At 38.1% G+C, this 18,622-nt stretch overlaps 1 protein-coding gene across 1 annotated transcript in view; it reads right to left on the reverse strand.

The window, feature by feature from the left end:
* The window catches only part of Col6a6 (collagen type VI alpha 6 chain), a 102,999-nt gene that overhangs the window by 35,743 nt on the left and 48,634 nt on the right, over positions 1-18,622 (reverse strand). Inside the window, exons 20-26 of the mRNA XM_076868439.2 lie at positions 18,224-18,259; positions 15,855-15,917; positions 14,137-14,199; positions 7,205-7,267; positions 3,106-3,168; positions 2,351-2,401; positions 322-357 (exon numbers count right to left, since the gene is read on the reverse strand). Coding sequence (XP_076724554.2) covers positions 322-357; positions 2,351-2,401; positions 3,106-3,168; positions 7,205-7,267; positions 14,137-14,199; positions 15,855-15,917; positions 18,224-18,259 — 375 coding nt within the window. The remainder of the gene's footprint in view (positions 1-321; positions 358-2,350; positions 2,402-3,105; positions 3,169-7,204; positions 7,268-14,136; positions 14,200-15,854; positions 15,918-18,223; positions 18,260-18,622) is intronic.

The raw sequence follows: 18,622 nt of genomic DNA on the forward strand, positions 1-18,622 counted from the left end.
CATTTTAGTTTTCTCTGAGGAAAGAAAAAAATACATATGATAGAGGGGAAGGATCACCTGGAGAAGAAAATTTTCAGAAGAATTATTTTTCTTCCTTTACCTATGAATTAAAAAAATTAGGCATGAAATGTTTTTTGAAAATCTTATACTTATAAATAAAGGTATCATTTTAAAAAGTTGGCTCATTTGTTTTTTCCCTCGTTTCCCCTCAGAGGTAGAACATCTACTTAACAGGAATAGTCCTTCTGTTGGCCTAGGATATGTTTCCTAACCCCACGAGTATTTCTGACAGATCTCTAAAGAATGCAAAGTACACAATACCTTAGGTCCACTCTCTCCAGGGAATCCTTCTTGTCCCTACAATTGACAGTAGAGAAGATTAATTGCACACATTGCCCAGTGTCTTTTTACTAACTCTAATTTATCTGCTGACTTGTTTAGTGCCTCCGAACCAACTAAGGGCTCAAACAGTTGCAAACTAGAAACCAAATAGCACTGTTGCAGAAACTAACTCCAATCTAAATTAAATAATTTATAGGTTGCATCAAAACTTGACAACCTTGATAAGTGACTAAAAGGAACTTGAGGCTAAAGTGATTTGAGGAATTACAAAGTGTCTCTTCTGCATATATATAACAGAATACATGGTCATTTGACCCTGTCTCTGGAACAATCTTCTTAAAATGGATTTTCATGGCGAACTTGGAAACCTACAGAGTCTAAGCTTGATTATTCATTGTAAGGTCTTCTTTCCTTCCTTCCTTCCTTCCTTCCTTTTACTTGATAAAGAGAATACATATTTAAAATAAAGTTTATTTTTTAAGTTTTATTTTCACATGTGCAAATTGCATTTATTATTGGGGTCAGTGTAATAATTCAATACATGGATACAGCGTGCACCAATCAAATACAGATGCCTCTTTCCCAACCTCTAGTAATCACTATTCTACAAAAAATCAAGTTTACTTTCTGATTATTAAAGCAAATATTAAATGTACATAAAATATGAAAGGATGAAAGAAGAATCAGCACCCAAATCTTCCTACCCAGAACCATGATACATATTCTGTCCTACTTCTTTTGAACTTTTAAAAATGCATGTTAGTGCAATGGGGATAGATGTTTTTCTAGGTACATTCCAAATGTTCACTTGACATTGAAAATATAAATTTATTTATGTTAGTTTTAATTATTTTTTGTAGTTTTCAATGAACCTTTATTTTATTTTATTTATTTATATGTGGTGCTGAGAATCAAACCCAGTGCTTCATACATGCATAGTAGGCAAGTGCTCCACCACTGAGCTATACAACCCCAGCCTCTTAATTATATTTTGAACCTAAAAATTTTAAGCATAATTATAAACACTACTCATTCATTTTTGTAGAGTGGCAATACCCAATGTCAGGCTATTGAATATTTGTCTTTTATGAGATATTAAGGCTCTTTTCAATTATTCTCTACTTTAACAAACATTTCACTAGAGATTCTTCATTCCTTAGCTTTATTTCTCAAAAATTTTTAGCTTTCTTTTGTTTGTTTGTTTTTTTATACTCCCAGATGGACTTTTGAACTATTCCCCTTGGGAAGACCACTTGGAATCGCACTGATCTTTAGGACGATTTAGACTTTGCATCAGGAACTCTGCCTCTCCGCTTACTTTATATCTCAGATCTTTGTCTTAGGTCTCGAACTTTTTTTTTTTTTCTTTCAGAAAGGATATCCTAAACCATATTATGTTTTTGAAGATTTTGTAGTTATGATTGGGTCTTTTTAATCCTTAGTTTTTACTGGTCATTTTTGGTATATAGAACTCACTGGCTTTGGTAAACTTACTTATTTCCAGGCACTTAATTCAGTGACAATACAAAAATGATCATTCTGATGTACAGTTTTTTGTTTTGTTTTGTTTTGTTTCATTTTTTTTAAGTTACCACTTGGCCCAATGCATTTTGAAAAATCCTGCAAAATCTTTCACTAGTGGCTAAAGCAAACATAGTAACAGGAAAACAGAGTGTGGAATGCTTTCTTGAACAAACTTCAACCCCGAACTGCTAAGACTAGAGGCCCTGTTTAAGCTGAACCACGTCAGGCCCTAACCATACATCCCTGCAAAGCACACAGAATTCATTTTTGTGTTTCAATTTTTGCACCTTAAACCCTCTCATTCTCTTCTCTTGTACATGTCCCCATGGGATATCAGCCAATAGCAAACACATTATAAAAATACGTTTCAAACTACAAGATTGTTTTATTCACTGAAAAAAATATATATATATATGAGACAAACAAATAAAACAAGCAATAAAAAGTAAAGGGAAAACATTCAGCTTCGGTAGATGTGTCTTACCTTTGCTCCTTTACGTCCAACACTACCATAACCTGGACTGCCATCATCACCCTGGAAAAATGCAATTAATTACTAACATCTCAAACTCCAGATAGAGGCAGGCTTATTCACAATAGAACAAGACAGCCAGGTTTGGGGTTTGATGAGAAGCCTAGGATGCAAGATCCTCCCTCTGGACAGGCCACTGACATTTTTGTGATAGTGGCACTAAACACATCTGCAAAGGAGGAGTAATAATTCCCACTCATGGTGTTGTTATGAGGATGAAAAGACAAAGCGTTGGGAATACTGGTAATGGAGGTAGCAGTTGTATTTGTGTTTTAATATCTCAGGTCTAATCCATTTCCCATTTCCTGGGCAAAAACAAGAACTCCAAAATGTCTGGATATTGGCTACTGGGAGCAATGGGGGCAGATGGAATGGGTTTCTGATAAAGAGATTCTAATGGGAAGAAAGTTTGGAAGAAAGATTAAGGGGATACTAAATGCAAGTTTTGTCTATTTTAGCCTTTGGCTCCAAGATCATCCTGGCCATGATTTTTTATATTTGGGAATTCACTGTATTGGAAAAGCTGGCCCAGGAACTAGATCAAGGTGAGGATGATATCACTCTCAATTTCTAGCACACTGTAAAGCTAGACTGAGATACTATCACTAAAACTCTTCATAGACTCTTCAGAGGTAGCATTCAGACATCTATCGAACTAAAAGATTCCAAGGGTCAGATCAAAAGTACCAATAAATCACAGAACCGACCTGCAAGCCTCGAGGACCAGGAAAGCCAATAGCTCCTTTTTCTCCTGCATCTCCAGGCTCTCCCTGTTAAAGAGCACAGTGAAATATGTCTTTATTAGGTTGTTTTTCTGATGGAAATCAGAAATGATGGCACAAAGGCAACATTCAATTGCATCCATGTGTATCACACACACCAAGGCGCTTGTGCCCGGGGCTGTGTGTTATGCAAACGACACAAGAGGAATGGCTGGCTGCTGTTGGCCAGTGAGGTCTCTTCCACTGACAGTTGAATTCTCAGAGGTCTGATTTATTGTTTAGTGCAAGTTGCCTCTTGGCAGCTCATGCCATGAAACTGTCTTACCACGAGCCAAGGAGGAAGCACTGTACTGTTCAGAAAAATGTTAATAGAAAGGTTTTCCATGATGATCCATGCAAATCATCAGGCTCCTACAAAGATGGTAGATATACTGAACTAGTTTTAAGGTTTCCGAGTGTGAATCAGACAACCAAGGGTGCTGGCAATAGTTTCTAACCTCTGACTAGTAAAGCACCTACTGTGGGTTATACCTCAATCTTAGTATTGTCTTAGGCAAGTCCAGCTACATGGAAAAATCAACATGGGTTTAAAAAGGAAGGTTAGCTCCTGTTAAAAAAAAATTAGAAATTATGTTTGGAATGGTTTTAGATTTACAGAAATGTTGTGAATCAAACATCTTTATCCCACCTAGGATACCATATGTCACGTCTCTAGGTTCTTCTGGACTGGGGCATTTTATCAGGCTTCTCTTGCTTTTAATGACCTGCACAGTTTTGAGGAGCATTGGTGAGGCATCTTACAGAATGTCCCTACTTGGAGTTGGACTGATATTTTTTTCTCATGATGAGACTGGGATTATGGGTTTGGGGGAGGAAGACCACAGGGGTATAAAACCATCTCATCACATCCTATCAAGGTTACACACTATCAACGTGACTTGTCAATGTTAACTTTTTTTTTTTTTTAAAGAGAGGGTGAGAGAGAGTGAGAATTTTAATATTTATTTTTTAGTATTTGGCGGACACAACATCTTTGTTTGTATGTGGTGCTGAGGATCGAACCTGGGCCGCACGCATGCCAGGCGAGCGCGCTACCGCTTGAGCCATATCCCCAGCCCCTGTCAATGTTAACTTTGACTGTGGGGTTGACGTAGTGTGGGTCGAACTTCCTTACCATCAGGTTACTATCCAGCCTTCTCCCCGGTCCATGTTATATTCTTTGAAAGAAAATGTTAGGTGCAGACTACACTGAAGTGTTTGGGAGTGGCTAAGTCATTTTTAAGAACACAAAAGGAAGTCTACTAAGTGTGAGAATTGCAAATGGATTATTATCCACAGCCCCGAACTCTGGGGGATAAAATAGAATAGAAAGAGAAGCAGAGATCTTCTGATTCTCACTCTGGAGCCACCTGGCCCACGGTCACCCAGGGTTCAAGTGTAAAAGGAAACTCCTGGACCCCATTGAATTAGTCTCACTAGTGGAGTCCAACAATATGTATTTTAAAGTAAACTTGTCAGCTGATTCCCATGCACATTGAAATTTGAGAACATCTTCAAGTTACAGAAACAGAGGAAGTCATATGGCTTGTCCAGGGCCAAACATTTGGTTTCTGGTAAGCCAGGCATTGAGTCCAGCAGGATTAATTGCTGGGTTGCTTGTTTCCCTGTGGATGTGAACTTACTGGAGTAAGCTTGGGGTAAGTGTCTGGGGGTTTATCTCATTAATAATGAGTCTAAGGGCTCAGTCCATCCTGGGTCTGCCCAGAGGGTTTGTGTTTGCTGTGGGGCCCTTTCCTCCCAAATTTTTGCATGGCTCCTTACAAGTTTATTCATTAATAATCTTCATAGGTATAACTACCCAGCTGTGTCTGTCTCCTTCCACATACTCACCTCTATCCAGCTCTAGGGTCCCTCCATTTCTGTCTACTCCTCTTTTAGTCCCTTCTACCACACCCTAAGGAGTGGCTTCATTTCACACATAATAGACTTACATCCATGGGCACATCCACAATGTCTGTCACATACACACCTTTCCTCACTGCACAGGGAACTTTTGTCACCAGTGACACCACTTCCCTGACACCCTTCTCCAGGACAGAAGGCAACACTGTGTCTGTTCCAAACGTTCATCTCCTGACCACTATTGCTGACCCACATGCCCTAGAAATCCCTTCCTCTGAAGCCGATTGTTGTTCATGCATCTTATTACGTCATCCGGTCAGCTGTCTTTTTCGTCACTCGACTTCTGGCCTCCATCATATCTTGCTAGCAGTTGTCCGACACAGCTTCCCTCTTTTCCTTATGTCTTCAACCTCATTCTCTTTGTCAAGAAGTTTCTGTGTTCGAGCAGCTACTCTGCTTTTTCTTCCTCCATCTCCTCCTTCCTCTTCTCTGATCATAAACATGCTACATCTCTCCTGTCATTGAAAACACACACCCCCTGCTCCAACCTTGCCTAGACCTTGGCAGTAGGGGCAGTAATGTCTTCCTCCTCCTCCTAAAGGCTTAATTTATTGAAAGAGTAGTTTGCAGCTCTGTATTCAGTTCCTCCTCACCAACATGTGGTCAGTCTTTTGCAATCTGGGTCCCTTCCTTTCTTCTCCTCTCAATTGCTACACTTTGGGAACTCTTCTTTGAGCATCCTTAGCCACTGGATGGAATGGCTTCTCTCCTCCCCTCCACGTTTCTAGACCTGTTGATACTGGTGACCGTACCTTCTAGTATTCTTCTTCACAGAATCCAATGAACTTTTCTATTTCTTTCCCTTCTTCCCTAATAAAGCATTGTCTTCTAGCTTCTCATACACTTCTTACAAATAGGTAACACTGAGGGGATTTTTTTTTAAACCCCAATGATTTTGCATCTCCAACCAGACCTACCTCCCATAGCAAAAGATTTTCTTCCTTTGGAAACCCGCTCCTCCTTGTGACTTTCCTGCATCTATGATGGTGGTGTCTCCACTGATGCTAGAAGCCCCAAATCACCTAGCCCCTTCTGCTGGCCACAGTTCCCTGTTGGAAGAGTCCTATGGAGCTGTCACTGAGGAATCCTCATCCTGTGAAGTTGCCCAATCTCTGCTTGTCCCGGAGGCTGTGAGAGTGTACTGCCTGATCTCCTGGCTTCCAAGCTCTCTACCTTCAAAACCCTTCACTGGTTGCCTGTTTAACATCTTCCAAGTCTGGCTGGGTTCAGACACTCCATTCACAACCTGTAGATAGCTAGCACTGGCTACTGAAGAAAGTCAGTCACATAGACACATTGTTCTTTATGTGCCTGCCAGAGGGTGGCATTTGTCATTCCCTGAATAATCCCAAATCACCCATCCTGCCTCTCTGCTTGCCAAAGGTCTTATCTTCTAAGCTCATTCACAGCCTATATCTTCTTAGATATATTCCAACCCAGAAGTATTTCTATCAGTGCTGTTTAAACCTCCATGTCATTCCCTTATCCCTCTCCATTTTATGCCCTAGATTATTGTCTTGAAATTTTTCTGAGTTTTTGTGGCTTTCACATCATATTCATTATACCACCTAGAAATTTATTCATTCATTCATCGAGTATTCACTAAGCACTAATACTTGTCAGGTACTGTTCTAAGCACCAGGAATGCATCAGGGAATGAATGAAGATTCCGTAGCTGACTCTACAGCTCAGACAAAGGGAAGGCTCTGTACAGGGCCTTGGTCTTAAAAGGTGCAGAGGTTTGTATGAATGGAGGAAAGAAAGGAAGGAAGAAAGCAAGCAAGAGAAAGAAGGAGGAGAAGAGGGAGGGAGGTAAAGATGCAGGAAGGGTGGGAGAGAGAAAGAAAGGCCAAGCCAGAATAGTCCCCCTCCTCCCCGAGATCCCTCAGCTCCTACTGGGTGTAGCTCCTCGTGAGATTATGCTGAGCTGGAATCCGTGACCTCATCCTGGTCCACACCCATGTCCTTAGAGGTCACTGGCTCTCTAAGAATCAAGCCAGGGTTTAGGGGCAATGAGATGTGTTTTCCTTTGTGTTGAAAGGGCTCTGGCGAGAACAACCAGACACAGCTCTCTTGAGGAGAAAAACCCCAACTTTGGGGGGGTATAAAGAATGTGACCTACTTTATTTCCTTGGCTTCCCAAACGGCCTTGGTTGCCTGCTTCTCCTTCGGGTCCTGGAGGCCCCTGAAACAAAACAAGGTTTGCAAATAGCGCAAAACATAGAAGCAACTTCCCTTTAAAACTTTTGTGTCTCTTCTAAGAGGAAAATGAACTACAGATGCGAGAAGAGTTATGGCTGTACAGATTCTTGCTCTGGAAAAAAAGTATTGCAGCTGTCAAATAAAGTCTAGTAAATAAAAGAAAATTAATAAAGTAAGTCATGCCAGATGTTGCCTAAATGATTGTGCTTCCTTGTGAGTCTTCTCTTCCAAAGAGATTTCAGGTTCTCACAATTTTGCTCTCCAAGCAGATGTTGCTAAAATGGTGACATTTGCCTTAAAAGAAACACATTCTACCAAAGCAAAGGATCAGTCTTTTTATTTTTTATTTTTTTGAATGCAGGCTTGGCTTCTTTATTTCCAAATAATATTCATCAGAAAAAGCTCAAGAAAATTTTTACTGAACACAATTTGCATGGGACCAGTGGTAGAACACTTTGCCTAGCATGATCAAGGCCCTGATTTCAACCCTCAGCACCGCAAACAAACTACAAAACAAATCAAAAGTCCCAAAATAAATAATAATGACCGCCCCCCCAAAAAAACCATTAAAAATCAATTCACATTTTAACAAAATATGCTCATGTAGCACAGGATAAATATTCTGAAATAGTTTCAGAAAAGATTAGAAAAGAGAAAAGTGTAAGTGAATTCCCATTTACAAAAGGGAAAAAAGTTACAAAGTACATAAGTTCAATTTAACAAGAAAGATACAAGACCTATATAAAAAAAAAAAGCTTTAAAACTTTCTGAAAACATAATAATACAACTTGAACAGATGGATAGACATAATATGCATCTAAATGGAAAATCTATTGACATAATAGAAGTAAATTCTTCCAACATTCTAGAAAGCATTTTTTATTGGAACAGCTTTAGGGCTGAACATTTTTAAATCCCAATTCAAAGACAACACAACTTGCCTTCCTCTGTTATTAGCACTTGGGATCAGGTTTTTCCTTTGGGATATCCAAACATATGTCAAGAGAAATATCTTTTTGCAAAGCTGTTTACAGGTACTTCTAAGTAATCCCAACATCTGTGAACTAAAATATTTTCACAATATTTTTGATCATGGTTGCTATAATTTAAAAGTAAATAAGCTAATCTCAGTGTAATAAGCACAATGCTTAACAAATTAATTTTGTTTGGAACAAAAAAAAATTGCCACATTAACCTTTTCATTCTTTAAAAAAATAAAAAATGTAGTGAGTGGAACATAAAAAAACATTTTCCTAATAAGCGGGATTGTTGAACAGTAAATTGATTGCTAAGGAAGATAATTTTTCCATAATCCCCCATTTCTTTTCCTTCTTTATTTAAAAGGAAAGTCTCATTTTCTTTACCCTCTATAGAAAGCTTTCGATTCATTTCCTTTGAACTTTCTCTTTCACCATGGCACAGAGCTGTCCCATGACCTTCGTGTTCAACCACATCAATATTTTTCTGCCCTTACTTTATTTGAGATTGATCATGTGTTCTTTGAAAGTTTTCCATTAACTTTTGTAACATCAAGTTACCAAGATCTTCCTGGGCCCTCTCTAGTGTCCTCTCACTAACCTTCAAACACTCCTATTCTTTGTCTCTTAAATCTCCATCCTTTCCCCCATTTCCCTCATTTTAACCCCCTTCTTAACTAGTACCCTACCACACAAAATTCACATACCACTTCTACATAATGACCCCTAAATAATGTACCTTTAGTCCAAACCACTCAACTGAATACCAGATTCATTTATTTAAATGACTATTGGATATCCCACAGGGAGCAATTATGAAAATAATCTTATTTACCTTAAATTATGCTCCTAGTCTCGTATTCTTTTCATCAAGGCATGCTGTCACCTTTACTCCTGCTGAAACCCAAATCAGAAACTCTAAAATCACCCTGGATCCCTCCTTATAGCTCACTTCTCCAAACCACTCAACTACGAGTCAGACAACAGGGAGTAGTTTAATCCCCATCTTCCAAAAATCTTACTATTAGCAGCATCATTGTTCCAGGAAGAACAGCAGAACCTCCTGGCTTGTTGGGTTAGGTCTCATTCTCATCTCACCGATTACTCTACTCTGTATGTAACTATTGATTTATTTCTCTTTCTGATTTACTAGAGACTCAATTGCACACTTCCTAAAGGATGAGGCAAATCCTATTGACTTCATTTATCTGGAACACCATACAGTACTTAGGACCCACCAATCTGTCCATCCATCCACCCATCTGTCTTTTCAGGAATGATCCTCAGGAGGGAAGGAATAATGTGCTTAGTTGGTTGTTTTCCCATGTAAATTCATGTAATACAGAGAGAAAAAGCAGAGAGATTCTAATTATCCTTGACAACATGGTACCAGTTGGAAGTTTTGCCTACCAGCTCTCTTTCCATAAAGAACTCAGAGGTGGAGAAGATTTCTGGAATATTATTTCATGTGTAGTCACTCAAAGCACATACAAGTAGAATGAGAAGTTAACATGATTTAAGAACCTCCAAAATAAAAGATGCCTTGGATGGATGAATGGATGGATGGATGGATGGATGAATACATATAAGACCTTGTCATCAGCAAATCAGAAAATACCTGATTCTGTTTCCTATGCAGGATCCTACAAAGTACCAAACGGAGACTTGTGACTTATCAAATAGGGCTCAGGTTTCAATGAATGGTTATCCAGATAAATTACCTACTCAAATACCAGTGTTAGATGAAAGATCATTTGGTAGTTTCTAAAAGAAAGGAGAAAATTTCCTAGCACCCCTGGGTATCAAAGCCAAAGAGTTCCCTGGATTTAACATCAAGAACAGCTATGGAATATAAAGAGCAGCTGAGGGCAATGGTGTTAGTTAGAGGTTAAAGGTTCATTGGCTTTGCTGTAATGGCTGCCTTTTATGGAGCTTTTTATTCTATACAGGGCACTGTGCTAAGTGGGAGATAAAATCTTTAATTTCCACAACAATGTAGCAAGAAATTAAAATCAAAAATAGATTCTCAAGGCATTTATCCCAAATCACTTAGTTAATATGAGGATGAGATGGGAATTGAACCTCATTCTGGCTCTTAAAACTAAAGTACCATCCACTCTGCTATTTTGAGGTCCATGTCTGAGACCGACTTCCCAAGGTCTTACACCCATGCACCAGCTTAGATTGGAGGTCTAAAAATGTGAGTCTCCAAACTTGAGGCAGGCAGCTGAGGCTAAATCAAACCTCCAACATGGGGACTCAGGCTGGAAGTGTTTTGCTTGTGTTGAATCTATTTCATTGCCCTTGGCAGCCACAAATGTTTTAGTGTTAAGTGAGGATAGAAAGAAACTGTTCAGAGTTCAAATGTTTAAAAAATATATATCCTTAGCATCTTTTTAGAAAATATGGCACTAGGAGTTTGGGATCGATGGTTGGGACATTCATTGCCAAGGATATCTCAACTTTGGTTGGGACATGGCAGGGCAGGGCAAGAGGTGCAGGTTCTCCCCACACTTAAGAGAAATGCTGACCACTCCTTGCTTTTTGTTCGCATGAGGGTAAAATCTTGCAAAAACTTATAACCAACAAATATCAAGCTAAGAAACAAGGAGATTAAATGCTCAGTTTATATAAGAGTTGGATATGAGTTTTGTCTGAGAAAACAAAAATGAAGAGGCCAGCAAGTGATGGACTAATGCAAGGACAAATGCCAAGACACTTGAGAAGATGCCAGTCTTGACCACGCTAGTGTGTGAGACAGTCCTAATCTTACCTTCAAGTGCTCTCCCATGCACCCCATGTTCCAATGCTCCAACAATACCATACTATTTAATGGTTCCCAAACTCACCTTGATGGATTGCTTTATTTAACTCGGTTCACTACGTGCCTACCTTTTCCTTGCTGACCTGGAAAATAACTCCTCATTCTGAAAATTGGGATCCACTTATCTCCCCATTGAAGTCCATCCTTTCTCCCACCACTCTACCTTGGGTATAATTCTAGTTTAACAATTCAGTACAATGCACCTCAGTTATTTGTTTGCATGAATCTCTTTTGTGAGGCTAGGTGTACTTGAAGCTGGAATCTATATTGGATTCCTTCTCATATCCTGATATAGGGCCTGATACACAGAAAGCACAGTAATTTGTCAAATTAGTGAAAGGAATGGTTGATGGACTGTCCAACTTAGATTATGCAGAATGACGAAACCTGAGGATTGTGATATAAGTTACATACTGTTATGTTACTAATCTGGTTTTCCTCAGAAGAGTGACCCAGATTCTTTGGGCATAAAATGCCTCTGTTAAATTAGGTGATGTTGACACAATATAGTAGTAATAACAAACATTTATGTAGTTCTTACTACTGTAAGTAATGTTTTAAGCACCTACATATATTAGGCCATTTAATTTTCACAACCTCTAATGAGGGAGCTACTAGTAGTATTCTTATTTTACAGTAGAGAAAAATGAGCCACCAAGGTGTTAAATAAATTTGCCCAATTCACACAACTAGTAAGGTACAAATCCTGAACTCAAGGCCAGGCAGTCTGGCTCCAGACTTGTGCTCTTGACCACTGCACTATGCTTTGTAAAGACAATAACAGAAATTCTACTTTGTGCTCCAATTTGCATTGAACAATTCCATCCTTTCTTGATATTGCACATGCCACTGGTGATTATTTAATTGAGATAACATAAATGTTTAAAGAATAATTATAGCTCCAACTGAAATTGGTGTTTTGGATCTAGTTTTTCCTTCTTTTTCTAGGTGTTGGTTATGTTAGGATGCGATCTTAAGGGAAATCAAAGACGGAACAAGGGGAAGTACAAAACAATATGCCATTCCTTTCAAAGCACTTTCTTCCTTTTCATTGTGAATTGTTATTTTTTTTTATATCATAGTCACAGATGGAATTGGCACGTTTGATATATGCAGAGCATCCTAATACCTTGTAAGTTTATGAGTCTTCAGAACACCAACAGTAATCACATCCCTTTTCTAAATGTACATCCTGATGTACTATTAGATGTACTATTAGATGTACTATTAGAAAGTGCTCATCTTATTCCACTAGAGTGGCTGGTCCTTGTGTGCTATACACCAATATGAAACCTGTGGCCGTGGGTTTACAGATCTGATAAAGAATACTCTCTTGTACCTCTGATGGTGTTCATTTCTGTGGTTTTCCACTAGAAACAATTCACCATGTATGGAACAGAAAAATCCACACATCTTTGAAACAGCATTTTCACTGTCTTGACAGGGTATTTCATGAAAATTAAACCAAGAAGGAAAATTGCATTCTCCAGCCAGATAAATGAAGAGTGGCACCTCTTGACTAATTCTGGAAATGCCAAGGGGGTGAATGATTTATGACTATGACCAATATTGCCAAAGAAAGATTAAAGGGTCTCACTCACAGAGATAGACTATAGGGAAAAATGGAAAAGTTATTAACGTAACAGCCAGTTGAATGCCATACTGGATTCTAGAACAAAAATTTAAAAAGCAAGACCTTTGGATTTTGATCCACCTATGTTTCAATATTTTATATAAACTAATGAGATAATCACCTGATAAATGTTTTCCTTGGTATAATACTTGCTACTGTTTCTTTTAAAAATTTCAATTTGTAGTGCTAACAAGTGTTTAACAATTTGAGGATGTGAATTCGAAATAGTTATTTTCATCAATTTAGTACTATTGTAAAATTATAAAGTATTCATGCTTTTCAAAGGAGCACTGTCACTGAAACTGGGAACAAACATCTTCGTGAGCGGTTAGTTATTAATATGTTTTAACACATCATGTCATGTGATACAAGTTTATGCAAATAGCTTATTAAATATTCTAATGATAAGCACAGCCACTTAAGTGTTGGGCCATTGCCTCCATTTAACCAATAAGGTGAAAAGTAATGAATTCCCTTCATCCTAGTGTTAATGGAGAGTGCAAGTCCTATGTGTATCTCTTTCATTCATTTACTGCCTGATTCACTGTATGACTATGTGTTATTCTTTTCTATGTGCCAGGTACTACTGTTCTGGGCTCTGGGGAGACACTGTAAATAAAACACTAGACCTTATGGAGGTTAAAAATCTTAGCAAAGATGATAGACAAACAGCTAAACAAATCATAGACTATGAGAACAAGCAAGGGCCTGTTCCTCAAAGTGTGGACGGGAGACCACCACCAGCTGCAGCACCTGGGAGCTCATTAGAAGTGCAGAATCTCAGGCCCTGACCAAGAACTACCAGGTTGGAATCTGTATTTTAACAAGTTCTCCAGAGGATTCTCACGCACTTTGAAATCAGAGACGGGTTGATGTTGAGCCGTCATTCCCAGCCCTGCGTATGTAATAGAGTCACCTGGGGAGAATTTAGAATGATTGATAGCATTGCCAGACTTCCAGAGATTCTGATTTACATGATTTGGGGAGGGTCCCAGGGGGTGGAATGTTTTATAGTTTCCCCAGAAGCTTCTCCTTCGATTCTCTTCTTTGGTTGAGAATCATGATAATGGGCTGTATCCTGAGTGTGCTAGGATGTCCTAAGAGACTTGAAATCAGGGGACTAATGTAACCTGATTTACACAGAGGAGGAATCCTTGACCTCAGCTGAGCAATGGAGGAAAAGAGAGCTAGACATGATCTCCCACCTCTGTGCCTGACAGAATGACAGCTCCCTCTGCAAGATGAGAACCAGAATGTGATGTAGCCACCACATGCGGCACTGAGACAAACTAGGACATGATGTTAATTCACAGGCCACAAATAATTCCACCTGTAGGGGGGCGGTGGAAACACAAAAACATCCACAGTAAAGCCAAGATCAAAAACAGAGGCAGTTGCTTTCTCTCTCAATTACATACCTGAGGGCCTTTCATTCCCAGGCCTCCTTTTTCTCCTTTTGCACCAGCCTCTCCTCTTGGGCCCTAAACACACAGAATTTCAGTATTATTTTCTCCCTAAAAGAGAACACTTGAATATTTACTTGATTTTTTTTTTTTTAAAGTGGAAATGCTGAGTCAGCAACACGGACAGAAATTGGAAAGAGAATTCCAGGGACATCATTGGTCCATCTAAATCTCGAAAGCTCCCCCCTCATCTGTGTGGAGACACTAGAGTCTAATCTGAAATTTAGGTGCTTGGGCATCTGCAGACAAAGGGAAATGGGTCCTGGGAGAAATATTGAACAGTTGAGCTTTTCAGTTCTGCTGTCTAGTTGTCCTCAAAATCTTTGTACTATGAACCCATACATTTCTTAGGTTAAAAAAAAAAGAAATCCCTAATTGTGCAAATCTGGAACCAAAATATTTAAGTAGATATTCTATTTCAATAACCACACTGAAAGACGGGTCAGAAAGAAGATAAAAGTAATGGTAAGATGGAATTTAGATATGTCTACTTTTGGAATACTGTATTGTCTACTAACTGTGGATTCCTTATATTATGCAGAGATAAACCTTCATGCTGTATTCGGTTTTTTGCTTTACCTTTTAAATTACATGGTGAAAGAGGTGATGTTCTATAAAATGGAAGGAGGGATGCTGTAGTGTTATTTTGTTTAGCATGAAATAAAGGCAGTGAATCTATTGAAATGCTTCCCCACATTCCCAGTGGCAAAGATTTCTCACTTAAAAGTAAGAAAATCGAGCTTTCCTCAGCTGGTAAGTAACAACAAAGAAAAGCAATCAAGCTAGAAAGAGATAGAGGTCCAAGGGGAAGACTGTTTACTGCTTGGAAATCTTGGTGAGTTTCTCTTCTGATGTTTAAGGATATTTTGCTGAACTTCTACACACCAAGCTGCCAACATAGAATGCTTTTATTTTCTAACTGTGTGTCATAAAAACGTTGAAAACTATCCGAACCACATTATCCTGCATGTGCCAAATAATACACTTATTTCTCTTGCTTTCAAAACTAGTTTGAAAAGGAAAGAAAGTCCTATCTTTTTTTGTGGTCTGGCTTCTTTCTTTAATATCAGCATTTATTTCTCTTCTGTCTCATCCTTACTATAGGCTGCATTTTGCCCTCTCTTCTCATGTGATCCGTGTAAAGAGCCAACTATGGTTTATTCCTTGCAAAGGAAAATGTGCTGCTCCCTGGAGAAGTGAGCTGGAAAGGACAGGCTGAGTGCCACACTATAGATCACCATGCAGAAGATTCCAGCTGTATCTGGAGCAATTCTTTCCTAGAGCGTAGCCAATTTTTCTACATCACGGACATCCAGATATGTAACACTGAGCCATTACTGTGCTAAATTGACCACAATTCCCAGAGTTGAGGTTCAATGTTTTCCTTGGCTCAGGGTCTCACTGGATTATCCTAAGGACCCAGAAACCAAACCTTTAGGGACTGCTGCCCAATATGTTCATACTCTTTCCACCTCTTAACTGGAACAAAACTTAGAATGTTTTACAAGTTTTACAAGTCAAGATGGTATTGTTTCCTTACTTCATTACCTTGAAAATGCTTTAAACATCTGTAATTCTGCAAGGTGGTTTGAGGGTTTCTATCAAGGCTTCAAATTCTTCCATACCCAGATTCTGCTATATGGTCTCACACCCTGACTGGTCTTCCCACATACCTGAGGGCCCTTAAGTCCCCAGGAGCCTTCAAGTCCATCTGGGCCTGGAATGCCTGTTTTTCCCTGTGGCGAGAAACAATCAACCTATTAATGCTGTTTCCTAAGAATTTTATTTAAGTGCAAGATGGTTAATATTCTTGTGGTTATAATGGCAATGAAGATCTTTACAAAAATATACAAAATAAGGACAAATACAAAGAAGAAAATAAAAATCCAAATACTTACCAAGCAGAAATATGGTGTATTTACTTCCAGTCTTTAAATGTATGTGCACATTCACACACACCCCTGCTTTTTCAATAAAATTTGTATTATGTTATATCTTTCTTGGGCATGTGGCTTGAAAATAACTAAGAATTTGCTTCATATTTTCTTTAAACATCTCCAAGTATCTTACTGTATCATATTTATAATCAAATAGATGAAATAGCTAGAGAGAAAACATTAAGCATTCTCTTCACATTATTCTGGACTCTGTCACAGATAAAAATTCTCACCCCCAAAAGGAAAAAAGGATTATGAAAAGCTTCATTTAGGCAACTATTAGGATAGCCTAGGTTTGTATCTCAGTTCTTATACAGTTGGATGGGATTAAATGTCCATCACTGATACTTTTTTCTTGAAATCAGAAAGAAGGATTTTTTAACACTTTCTCCATCTCATTTCATTTATCTCATGCCATTTTGTTGGATTTACTCTTCTTTTTATGGAAGTCTAACTTTGAAGTTTGCTATGGTCTAAATGTATATGTGATCAACTCCCTCAATTCATACACTGAAGCTTAATCCTTCATATGACTGATTGTACTAAGAAGCAGGGCTTTTGGGAGGTATACATCATAAGAGGTTCAATCTTATGAATGGAATTAAAGACTTTATAAAAGAGGCTTGAGGAAGTTGTGGGATCCTTCTACCATGTAAGGATATGGCAAAAAGCAGAGAAAATAACAAACCTACACCAGACATTGAATCTGCTGATGACTTGATTTTGAACTTCTTAGCCTCTAGAACTTTAAGAAATAAAATTATGTTGTTTATAAATTACCCATTTTAAGGCATTTTGTTATAGCATCAGGAACAGACTAAAACAAATTTTGTGTGTGTGTGTATGTGTGTGTACACTCTCCTTGTCTGTCTAAAAGCATCTATTTTACATTCACTCATAGTTTAGTTAGGTATAAAATTCTAGGATAACAGTTATTTTTCGTCTATACTTGCATGTACTACCATGGTTTTCTGAAAAGAAATCTGCTACAATTTAATTTAGTTATTCATTTCATGAGTAAAATTCTTCTTTTCTCTGGTGAGAAATATCATAGGCTCATAAAGCATGTATAATGTATCACCAATATGTGCAAAGGGGATATCATATGGCTTTTGATCTATTTTTTTGAACAAAATATTCAGAATATGCACTTTGTATTAAAATTTCATTGTATTTTATTGACTTGTATGGGGTTTCTACAAATTGTAAGTAAGGTTTGAGAGTTAATTGAACAAAACTCTAAAAGAAAGGTTGTTTACTGAGTTATCTGAAAAAAAGTTGGCTCCAATCTACATACTGTGGGATAGGGCTCCAAATTCCTTAATAGGACACCCATAGCACAAGAGTTAAAAACAAGAATCACCAAAGGGGCTCACTCAAACTAAAAAGTTTTTTACTCAGCAAGAGAAACAATAAAAGAGGTAAATAGGGAGCCTACATCCTGGGAACAAATTTTTACTCCTCACACTTCAGATAGAGCCCTAATATCCAGAGTATATAAAGAACTCAAAAAATTAAACAATAAGAAAACAAATAACCCAATCAACAAATGGGCCCAGGACCTGAACAAACACTTCTCAGAGGAGGACATACAAATAATCAACAAGTACATGAAAAAATGCTCACCATCTCTAGCAGTCAGAGAAATGCAAATCAAAACCACCCTAAGATACCATCTCACTCCAGTAAGATTGGCAGCCATTATGAAGTCAAATAACAACAAGTGCTGACGAGGATGTGGGGAAAAGGGTACACTTGTACATTGCTGGTAGGACTGCAAATTGGTGTGGCCAATTTGGAAAGCAGTATGGAGATTCCTTGAAATCCAAATAAAGTGCTGAACTTAACAATAATTGGGCTAAATACTGTCTTTGGTCATTAATTTTTATGTTTTTTTTTAACTAAAGTGCTCAAATTTTCATTTTATTTTGAAATTTGAATTCTTGAAATTGTAGCCTAAAAGTTTTCCAACATTTTATTGCATAATCAATGTTATCATAAAGCAAAAGACATTTTGGCTGGAAAGAGACTACAGAGCCTTTATCTGGGTCCTTGATTGGACATAAAATATTGATAATTTGGAGTTAAGAAAAAGAATCACTGACCTGTGGGCCTGTATGTCCTCTTCGGCCATGAGATGCCTAAAACAAGAGGTGAAAATGGATATTTTTAATTTAGTAAATATGCTATTTATATATTATTTAAATTAGTAATGGAAACTTTGAGGCACTGACATAAATAATAGTTCCCACACAGTGCTTAAAACATTCAATTATTACTGTACCATGAAAGCAACATGTTGCCAACTCTGAATTTCTATCCTAGGGCACTAGGTAATTGAAATCATAGACAACTGATATCTACAGATACTTATGAGAACAGGCTGTTGTCAATAGTTTGTCCTCCACTAAACTTTTTACTCGAGCTGTTCACCAGCTGTATAATTGATGGATTTGAATTTTATTTCTTTTTGTTTTTCCCCAAGCTTGTCCAAGTAAGCCAGA

This window comes from Callospermophilus lateralis, chromosome 10 (genome assembly GCF_048772815.1).
Source record: "Callospermophilus lateralis isolate mCalLat2 chromosome 10, mCalLat2.hap1, whole genome shotgun sequence".
Lineage (NCBI taxonomy): Eukaryota > Metazoa > Chordata > Mammalia > Rodentia > Sciuridae > Callospermophilus > Callospermophilus lateralis.